Genomic DNA, 10666 nt, shown 5'->3' with positions numbered 1-10666 from the left:
CATGCCTAAACACCGTACATACCTACACACACAGCATGCAGAAGTGCCAAGAACAGAAACAGGTCTTTGCTTGCCCCTCACTACCTCTGTCTCTTTCCCAAGCAGCTGCATGCAGAGGTCTGAACCTGCCTGCTGAGAAGCAGCATGGTTCTAAAGATCCTAGTTTTAACTAGTTTGCTTCACCGGGAAGAAAAAAACAAAACATAAAATCATGTGTTGATCTTGCCCTCCTCTTGCACTGTGACTCACATCCCCTCTTACGGTCTAACCTGCACATCACAAGAGGAAAGGGATAGAAAGGAAAAGCAAATGCATCCCATGTCAGTGACCCTTTACAAAATTCGATCCATTTACCAGCACACAATTTCATTCTGTTTGCATGACCTTCGATGTCCTGTTCCCCACTGTGTTAAGCAAGCTTTAGAGTCAGTGGAAAGCAATCCTGCCAAGGCAATCACAACGCTAAAGACACATTCGGTTAACCTATCAGTTAGCTAGATGCATGATTCACATCCACTAATTAAAAATCATATTAAAAATTAAATTAAAAAAAGATGCATCTCTGATAATAATGAGTATCTTTTTTCTGCAGCCCTTCCATTACTTTGAAAAATTGTCTTCTACACTGATAATATCTGTTTACCTCTCTTTCCACTGATGCCTCACATAGGGGTGCACCCAGGAATCAGCCAGTATCAATACTGCAAAAGTTCACCACTAAAATGACATTTACAGATGCCAGTGATTAATAACTTTGCACTGGTGTATAAATGTTAAAAGAACGTGTGGAGAGCTGAAAGGTTTCATAAACATTTATACCTCACAGGAAACATAACACAAAAAACCCCATCAGAATCGACAATCAGCCATATTCTAAACACTGATATTACCCATGAATTTCACAATCAGTGCATGTCTGGTCTTTAGACAGAAATGCTTAATGTAGTAATAATCTACTTCCTGTTTGATCTGAACCCCTCACTGCAGAAAATTTAAGACCAATTAAAAAAGTTTACAGGGGCAAATTAAAAATCCTACTATCATACATTTCTTTTTTGATCTCGAACAGAGTGCAAGCCTTCCTGCACCTTTTTATTTTTTAGGTTTAACTATTCTGGGCAACACATTTAGACAAAGACAGTTTTACTAGTCAAACTGGAAAATAATAAGCTAGCAATGACAGAAACATGAGGCAAAGTAATACATGACATGACAGTGTTTCATAAGCAATGTTTAAAACTATGGAAGTCTGCTCTGATCGAATATGTGGACAAAAAACAAGAGTCTCAAACCAGCAGAAAAACAGAAACAAAATCAGACGGCTTTAAATGGACATAAACGATACACTTCCCGCCAACCACAAAGACGACACACACCCAGGTAAGACTTCTCTCCCATACGTGGTGAAGCTCTGCACCAACAGTATGCCAGTCTTACCCAGAGGCAAACATGGCTCCCAAAGGTGTGGAGAAACAATGCAACTATTCTGATATTCCATTAATCATTGAAGTATATTTTTTAAACCAAACTACCAAACATTCCTGGACTGATCACTCATGTTAAGATTTGACATGTTGACAATGAGCAGTCACTCAAAGTTTATCTCGTGTGTCTGACAGCGTAAAGTCAGAAAAACCCTCAGCATACTGCACACATTTGCTAAAAATATTTTAAAGACTGTGTTGAAGGTTTAAAGGCATTTCTGTGCCCAAGAAGCTCAAAAAACTTTTATGACATTACATTAGAACATTGCTTCCATCTGTGGAGGTCAATATTATTATATTATTATAATAAACACACATTTAATAAACTAAGTTACATCTTGTAAAGGGTCAAGTGTAAACTCATCTCCTCAATCTATTAGTAAACAGTTAATTTGGTAATGTTTACTAATAGATTTCCATCAAATACAAGCTACATGTCATCATTTTTCTTAAAAATGAGCTTTAAAAATATACTGTCTTTTATGCACAAAGTGTGTAAAATTTAAAAAGAACATAAATATAGCAGCTGGACAGCAATTTATTTTATCTTCATTGATTAATTAGTCAGATCATAATCGATTTTTAGCTTTGGCTAATATGTACAGTGGTTGCTCCAGTAAGTGCACTTTCACTGTGGGATTTATTCTGCTAAAAAAATGTTTGTCACAGGCAGAGTCAAAAATAACAATGAATTTTTTTGTGCTTGATTTCAGGCCAATGCCCACACAAGATATTCAAAAAAAAAAAAAAAAAAAAAAAAAGCTTCAAAATGCACACATGCACACTTCAACAATCAAGAATTTCCCCTACTGAGCAAATTTATTATACTTTAGGAAAGCCATTTGCTGTCAACGTAATAAGTGACAAAAACATTTGATCTTACCGTGCACAGCAAAAACATTACAGGGCTGGTTCCCATGGCGTGATGATTCCTTCTTCGAGCCCTTGATGAAGGCCGGCAAACTGGGTCTCCTCTGGTCCCCTACAAGCTTCCCCGGCTGCTGCCCCATAAGGGCAGGGTGCCAGGCCGCAGCCGGGACTGTCCAAGCTGGACTCAGTTGCCCACCAGGAAAAGAGGAGATTGGGAAAAGAAAAGAATCCGTTCCCCTGGCTCGGGCACTCCCCTCCCAGAATTTAGGTGATGGAGGTCACCAGCACAAATCAGTGATGCTCCAGTATGTCTCTGTTTATCATGCATTAATGGAGTGTGAGTGCTTTACAGGACATTTCACAGCGATCTAGAGACAAATAAAACAAGATTCAGTGATGATTTCATTTAACACAAAGATATATGACCCTAAAGTCAAAATAAAACAAGAACTAATTTGACTGGTAGTTTATGTGCCAAATAACAAACCACAAGCTAATCTTAACTGCTCATTTAGTTTTATTGTGTTCCACTTTAATTGTGATGTCAGGTGTTTCCTTTTCTATACAAATTAGTTTTTCCCTGTTGCATATAACCTAAACGTCAGCTAAATTTTCTAATTTTAATGCCCGTCTATTCAATTCAGTTTTATCTATATAGCGCCAAACACAATATCAGTTGCCTCAAGGCTCTTTAAATAAAAAAGATAGCTATTAAAACCCCTAATCTAGGTTAAGATACACTCATATTTATTCCTGCTATCTACCATTTACATTTTATTCCGCACAGTTGGTGTGGAGCACTAATTGTACAATGACAATAAAGGGCTATTCTATTTTATTCTATTATAGATATGCAAAAAAAAAACTACCAAGTGTTAGACTTAAAAACTAGTCACGGAGAGAAAAAGCAAGAAAAGTAGCAAGTATTGATAGCCATAACAATACTGCCCTTATTTTATTGGAATACCAAAGTTTAAAAAAAATAAAAATGATAAAAAAGATCATTTAATCATCAGTAACAGGCACTGAAGTAAATGTGCCAGATAAAGCAAACTTTTGCTCTAGTTACGAACGCCGTGGGGAGTAAAAACAAGTGTTTACAGAAACTTACACGGTCACAGAAACATATATATGATTTGTTAGCTGGCGACCTTAAGCTAATGTTGGAGATAGCCATGAAAGCTAACCAACGTCTGCTGGTGGTACGCAGCGCCAGACCCTTAAATGCACACCAAGCAGGCAACAGTTGGCTGTCGCTGGCTCGCTGGTAGGGAAACCGCCGACAAGTGCACTTAAACGTCTCACAAAAACATGATTTGACCGCCACCCTTTCAACACTTTGCAGCTGGTCTTTCCAAAGCCACAGTTGGTTTCAAACTTCCGTGTCCACTTTTCACGTCTTGCGGAGTTTCTTCCACTGCGGTACCCGGACTAAAAGGCACTTCAATCAAGGCAAATCGAGGCAACGCAGCCGGGCAGAGAGCGACGACTCTTTTTACAAGTCCTTTCCTCTGTTCACAGTCGCCGAGCTCTTCGTTACCGAACCCCTGGCTCTCGTACTTATTCATAGCTTTCACGTGAAAATCGCAGCAGTAAACTTTGGCCGAGTAGTAGTTCTGTAGCTGGGGCCGCCATACTTCCATACGCAAGGTGGTTTACTGGGTGGGTGGGGCGACGTACGACGTCACGTGCGTGCGTGGACTAGCACAGGAGGACTAGAGCAAAGGTTTGTTGTGCTGGGAGAGCAACAACACTGCAGCCACGCTGAGGCAGAGAGAGCACGCTCACACAGGGGAGAAAGCTGAAGGTACACAGGTTAAAGGTTCATCCACCCACACATATAATGGTGGATTTGATCAAAGCCATAAAGAACTCGCTGCTCAAGAATATGATCTAGCCCAGGCCTAATTGTCTTCAGGATATATGTATGGATATATGATTTTTGGCATATCAAACTATGAAAACACTCGATTCTGTGCTTACAGATAAATTACACAAATTTAGTTACTTTACTCAGTTTTAAAGCATCTAACTCAACATTTATCCCACTTTGAAATACTTATTAGAATCAGGGGTGGCATGTTATCAGGATCTCTGTAGGGAGTGAACCTATGCTTGTATATAAATATATATTTTACACGATCTAAAGGAATTTACATAATTTAAATCTCTAACATATATATTGTTGTGTTCTGGTGTGTTGTAATTATCCACTTTAAGGGAACTTAAAGACACTAAAAGCAGAGAAAAGAAAACTTTCTTCACAGGGTTAGCAAGGGATTCTTGCAACCGCAAGAAAGATATTATACAAATCTAACCTACATGAGAGGTGTCAAGGGAAAGCATTTATTGTCCAGGAGGAAAATTAGACTAAAACTACAGTGGGAGTGAACATATCTGATGAGGAATGGTCACAAACCTGGAAAATACAGCAGTCAACAACATCATCACGTGCCTGGAGACTGCACTGCTGGAAAATGTAATTAGATTTTTTATAACACCCAAAATTAACAACAAACATACCTCATTACCACAAACGAGAAACAAAGAGATCCAACATGTTTTGTTTTGTTTGTTATCCTACTTGTTGTATTTATCTTTTTGTTGTTGTTGTTTTGTTGTATAGTGTTTAAAGAAAAACAATAAAAAGAAAGTTTAAAAAAACAAAACAAAAAAAAAAAAAACCTACAGTTTACAGTACCAGTGAAGTGGCAAATACCAAAGCCATACTCATACTGTGAATCATGGCGGTGGAAACATTATGGTTTGGGTTTGCTTTAGCTTTTCCACTGTCTCAGTGACTGGGCACTTTGGGCAGTTACTGAGTCAACTATGACTTCTGAATTTTATCATAGAGTTCCAGCTGCTCAAACATTTTTACAAGCTAGTGACCCCTAGCACATTAGCAAATCCACCAAAGGATGTGTGAAACAGAAGAAAAGGAGGTTATGGAGCAATCTATTCAAGAAAAGTCCCATTTCACCATTATTGAGCCGTTTAAAGTGGATGGATTATGCAAGAATACCCTCAAACCTAAAATAATAACTAAAAACTACCAATTTCCAGACACCATTAAAACCACTAAAATGGTGATTATACGTAACCTTTACTGCTGACGTGAGAAGTTTGTTCTTATCAGCTTAACCAATATATCAGATTAATGTCTAATAAATTAACATTAACATGACTGAAAGAGCTCCACAACTCTGAAACTTTCCTATTGCCAACATGTGTTTGGCACACCACAAACAGAACAACCAGCTGATCCAACAAAAGTTTTAAAGAGTGTAAATAAATAATGTGTAACTTGTTGCAACGATACAAAAATATCATTTTAAACAGCACCGTCACATAATCTTAGTAAAGGGTCATTAGTAACTACACGGAAAATTTCAATAAATCTTTTTCATGTATCTGAAAGAAGACAAAAAAATATTGGCTACTATGTCAGATTTTTAAAATTGCCCAATATTGATATTTTAATTAAAAAAAAAAAAAAAAAAAAATCCTGTAAGAACTAGAGCCCAAACAATAAAGATTCCCAGATACGTTTTTTCCTTGTTCACAGACAGACCACACTGAGATGCAGTGAAAATTTATAGAAATCACAAAATTTATTGTATACAGTATATATCTCACATGAAAAACAAAAAAAGATTGACTATTATTTTGTAAAACTTTAGAATAGCTGGAATGCTGCACACATTGAACGAGTTACACTTCACTTGCGTTTGCTATTAAAAACAACCCAACAATAATACTGGTTTCCTTTAATAAAACACGTTGGACTTTGACAATTTAATTATATCTCTAAGAAAATAAAGCTAATTCAGCTTTCAGATCAGTGGTCGGGTCCACAGCTGGCCTGATGTGATTTTGACTTGTGACAAGGCTTTGGGCTCTTTAACCCTCCTGTTCCAAGAGCTTCTGTTGTGTCAACATTACAATCTCCTCCATCACCTCTGGTTTTAAGATGTCCTTCACCTACAGAGACAACATAAATCAAAAGCATAACCACATACACCCATGGATGTACATGTTTTCAGTCTGTGTTTATGGTAACAGAAAGTGTTTTTATCGAGTTGCAGCTTGAGCGCGAGTGCACAGTAACACTTTATATGGGTTGGCTCGATTGTAAATATAATACAGAAGAAAAATGTGCCACATAGTGGATATGCTGATATCATTGCAAGAGTAGTGTTTGCGAGACGCATGGGCGATTAAGTCATTTGTTCCCCACCCCAAAGAGCAATGAAATCAACCGTGACTGTTCCACACTGCAAAACCAGCCGAGTCAAAGTTGAGAACTGCACAGTATTTTTTCCACTAGTGGTGCCCAGGAGCTGGAGAATTACAGTATGACCACTAGGTGGCACAATATGACACAGAAAAGAGTTGGGGGTTTTCTGGTGTTGCAATAGTTTTGTAATCATATTGTTTACAAACATGAAACAACAGGTGTCATTATAACAAAAAATGACTAAATTGTAGTAATGTCAATAATTTAGTTTCAAAGGCTGGTTTTTACTGGAGTGATTCTTACCTGGTGCTGAAGTGATGATTCGTAGCAGTAGAGAACACTGGTGTCGTACAGGAGGACTTTGTGCGCAGCCAAAGCCAGCAGGCAGTTTCTCAACCGTGAAATGACCTCTCGATCCGACAGGCTGACAGGCTGAGGAACCAGAGATGAGAGATGCACAAACAAATAAGCTCTGTGTGTACGGTGTAAACCACAAGCATCCGGAGCATCATTACATACTCTTGCAAGTCTTCAACTTGCAAACATTTTTTTTTAAACGTCTTTCTAATGCTCCTTCAGACTGAAGCTGCCTTCAGCCCGTGTTGCTGAAGGTGCTTTTTTACCAAGCCGAGTGTGGCACACGAAGGTGATTGACTCAAACAGTCAAGGATGCCCCAACTTGATGGAATAGTTGGTTGCTCTGGCCTTGCCTTTAGGTTGAATGATGAAAGTTTGTGCATTTGGTTGAAGCTAAGCACACAAAACACTACTTGTGTGAGCAGTAAAAATCATTAATGGATGGCAGCGTTCCCGTTCCATTGACAGCCATGCATGCCCGAGCCTCTTTCCAAGTTTTAGTTCATCAGTCCATAAAAATTTGTTCCAGAACTCTCACTGATTTTGCAAACTACAACCAGGCCTTTCCATTTAGAAAAAAATAAAACTGTTCCTTGTGCTGAATGCTTAGGTTCTCTACATGTTTTCTCTACTTAGTTTTTCAGTGCACACCTTTATTTTAAATTACATTTTTAAATTTACTACCTTTTGATATATAATATACAATATATTAACTATATTTTGATACATTTTTGCTTTTCTGTCTCTTGTTACTTTCTTTATAAGCACGGCTGTGTGTTGAATCCTCCTACTGATAGACAAGAACAGCTCAATACTCTCAGTGAACTTTTAGCAGCCAAGCTGAAAACTACTATTGCGATTTGTGTGCAGAGAAAACTGACACATAGTTCTTTCAATCTTGATGTAAATGTACTTAAATCAATACTCAAACATTAAATTAGTATCCATTACTTTTCCAAACTTGGGAAAGCAGAAGGAAAAATGTGGGCAACCACCAGTGCTACCCCTCAGCTTCTGAGTAGACAAACCTTTCAGAGAACTTGACCTTTGACCTTGAGGTCAATTCCACTGAGATTTGAAGTCAACCAACATTTTTAGTAAATGCACCGATTGTATCAATTTGAAATTCCTACATTTCCTAAAACAACAAGAAATTGTTTTCCAAATTCATATGCCCATTGATCAGTAATAAAAATATGGAATACAGTTTTTTGTGGTGTCCTACCTCAAGGCTGGTGTAGAAACCCCCAGCTTCCTCCTCTTGTTGGCCCGGTGTGGGATACAACCACACAAAGCCATTATTCCCCAGGATAATGGATGCGCCACATGGCAGGTTGTGGAAATGAGTTTTCTGCCTCTTGATCAGAGAAGGGGAAAGCTGGACCAGTACTCCTTGACCCAACTGATAGTCAGAGGAAGTAGAGACAGGGTGTTAGTTTAAATGAAAATAAAAATAACGATCGTTACTCTTATTATTGAGCTAACACAGTTACTCCAGTTTTAGCTTGACTTCACTGGCATCCTGTCAGTTTTAGGGTTAATTTGAATATTTTATTGATTGTTTTTAGGATACTGAATAGGTTGGCCTGCCCCCCCCGTATTTGTCTGGTCTTATTAATGTCCACACTCCTGTCAGAGCTCTGAGGTCTGCTAATCAAAAAAAAAAAAAAAAAAAAAAAAAAAAATAGGGGTCATTGAGCTTTTCAGTTGTTGCCCTGAGTCTCTTGAATGTGTTTCTATTTCATAATAGATCTGCCATAATAGATCTTTTTACTTTTCTTTGCTCAGTTTCTACTTTCCGGCCTTTAAAAAACCCTGACATCTTACTTGTGAAGTACTTTGATCAACTCTGGTCATTTGTAATGTGCTATATAAATAAACTTGCCCTTTACCTTTTCACATATCTTTGTGTACACTGGAATAACTTACTTTTCCATACTTTAAACTACGGGTGTGAAGTGAAAGAGCTCCATCCGAGAAGACAGACTGCACCTCTGCCTGAAACCACAAGAAAGGTTCAACACAGATTATGTAACCGGGAATAAAATCACTGGAAAGCCAGTGAGAAATTATAATAGAGAAGTCTGACTTACACTGATGAGATCTCCCTCCTGAAGATATTCTCTCATGGTCAGCTCATCTTCTGCTGATCTTCTCCTCTAAGTAAGTAAGTAAGTAAGTAAGTAGGTAGGAAAGAAAGAAAGACAGAAAGAAAGAAAGAAAGAAAGAAAGATGATCAAATATTAATTTTAATACGTCAGCCAAAGCTGTCTTCTCCCAGTGAATCACACTTTCTACCATCTCACCAACTCTCCTCCTGGCAGGTTTACAGAAGACAACAAGAGGACAGAGTCCAGTCGGGAGTTTGTCTCCACCTTCCATCTTTTCTGCTGCACCTATACATTTTAAAGAAGAAGAAGAAAATTTAAAAAACCCCAAAATGAACCAAAATGAAAACAAGTTTCTGCAATCACTGTCTTTTCTTATAACTAAAGTGGTTGTATATGAGAACAAATACTAGGCATTACCTCTGTAATTCTGCCAACCACAACATCTCCAACCTCACCATTAAACCTGCAATCAAAGCACACTTTACAATGTAAGAATGAGTATGTAGATGACAGGCCTATCTAAGTCTTTGACCGTTTAAGAGTTCAATCACTCACCTGGTCTTAAGTGGCCTGACACAGATGAGTTTGTCCACCCTCTGCACCTCTCCTGCGACTGAAGCTGTCAACTTGTCGTCATCAACGTAGGTGCCATGACCCCTGCGGACAGACGGTATCAAACATTAGTTCTGAAGAGAACAGCCAAAAAAAAGAAAGAAAAAGAAACAAGGGTAAAGTGCAGCATTCAGAGGTCACACAACACAATGCGGCAGTTTATCCGATTAGAGTCCTTATCCTTACTTACTGTGTATCAGTGTAGAAGGTTGCAAATGAGACCGGCTGACTTTATGCTCACCTGCTAATTCAGTATGGCACTGGCTGTCATCTGGAGCTTTTATTTATTTACCTTTACAAGCCAGATACCTGAAACAGACCCGAACAGCAGCACACTCCTGTGTTTGGTTGATTTCCCATAATAACTCAAATAAAACCAACACCTACCTCATGAACCCAGTGTCTGAAGTAATAACATCCCCCGGTACGACCAGATCTTTTCGGTCAAAAGCAGACGCTGATAGCGACACGGTTTTTCTAATGGTCGGTAATCTCATATCTGCAGCCATGCTTCTTCCTTTGCTTCTTCTTCTCTTCACTTTTTTGGCGGTTTGCGGAACTGATAAGAGTTTTACCGCCACCTACTGACGCGTTAGTTGTATTTATTTACTTTTAAAAAGCACCTAGTCTAATAAAATGTAAATAAATAAATAAATAAAGTTTAAAAAAAATTAAATACATGTCTTATATCTGTGGCGTTAGTGATATATATATATAAACAGTAAATGTTTATGGGGAGGAAAACTCACAAACACTGCTTCTTTTCCTTCTTTAGCCGCTGACAACTTCTAGCTGCTTCCCTGCATCTCTCTAGCATCCTCCTCTATCACAACAACTGCACATCCTCCTTTACTACATGAATGAATCTTCTCTGTGGTCTTCCTGTTTTCCTCCTGCCTGGCAGCTCCATCCTTTGTCCCGTATATCTGCTATCCTTCGCTCCAAACCATCTCAGCCTTGCCTCTCTTGACTTATTTTTCAAACCACTCAGC

At 38.4% G+C, this 10666-nt stretch overlaps 2 protein-coding genes across 4 annotated transcripts in view; both read right to left on the bottom strand.

Annotated features, from left to right (window-relative positions):
* abl1 (c-abl oncogene 1, non-receptor tyrosine kinase) overlaps positions 1-4031 on the bottom strand; it is a 33032-nt gene extending 29001 nt beyond the window's left edge. The window contains exons 1-2 of one of the 3 annotated variants that reach the window (XM_005941537.3): positions 3466-4031; positions 2368-2722 (exon numbers count right to left, since the gene is read on the bottom strand). In XM_005941537.3, coding sequence (XP_005941599.1) covers positions 2368-2494 — 127 coding nt within the window. In that variant the 5' untranslated portion in view covers positions 2495-2722; positions 3466-4031. The remainder of the gene's footprint in view (positions 1-2367; positions 2723-3465) is intronic. The other 2 variants (XM_014339809.2, XM_014339810.2) reach the window with 2 other exon arrangements.
* Positions 4032-5945: 1914 nt separating this feature from the next.
* Positions 5946-10229, bottom strand: exosc2 (exosome component 2). The gene is made up of 9 exons (XM_005941538.2): positions 10062-10229; positions 9618-9719; positions 9480-9525; positions 9258-9347; positions 9045-9110; positions 8881-8949; positions 8177-8353; positions 6898-7026; positions 5946-6338 (listed from the first exon to the last, which is right to left on the bottom strand). The coding sequence occupies exons 1-9, from the start codon at positions 10181-10183 to the stop codon at positions 6258-6260; spliced, it is 882 nt and encodes a 293-aa protein (XP_005941600.1). The 5' UTR covers positions 10184-10229; the 3' UTR covers positions 5946-6257.
* Positions 10230-10666: the final 437 nt, after the last annotated feature.

This window comes from Haplochromis burtoni, unplaced genomic scaffold, assembly GCF_018398535.1.
Source record: "Haplochromis burtoni strain Fernald_Lab_line unplaced genomic scaffold, NCSU_Asbu1 Contig_72, whole genome shotgun sequence".
In the NCBI taxonomy this organism is placed as follows: domain Eukaryota; kingdom Metazoa; phylum Chordata; class Actinopteri; order Cichliformes; family Cichlidae; genus Haplochromis; species Haplochromis burtoni.
This window is presented reverse-complemented; position numbering and strand designations above follow the sequence as displayed.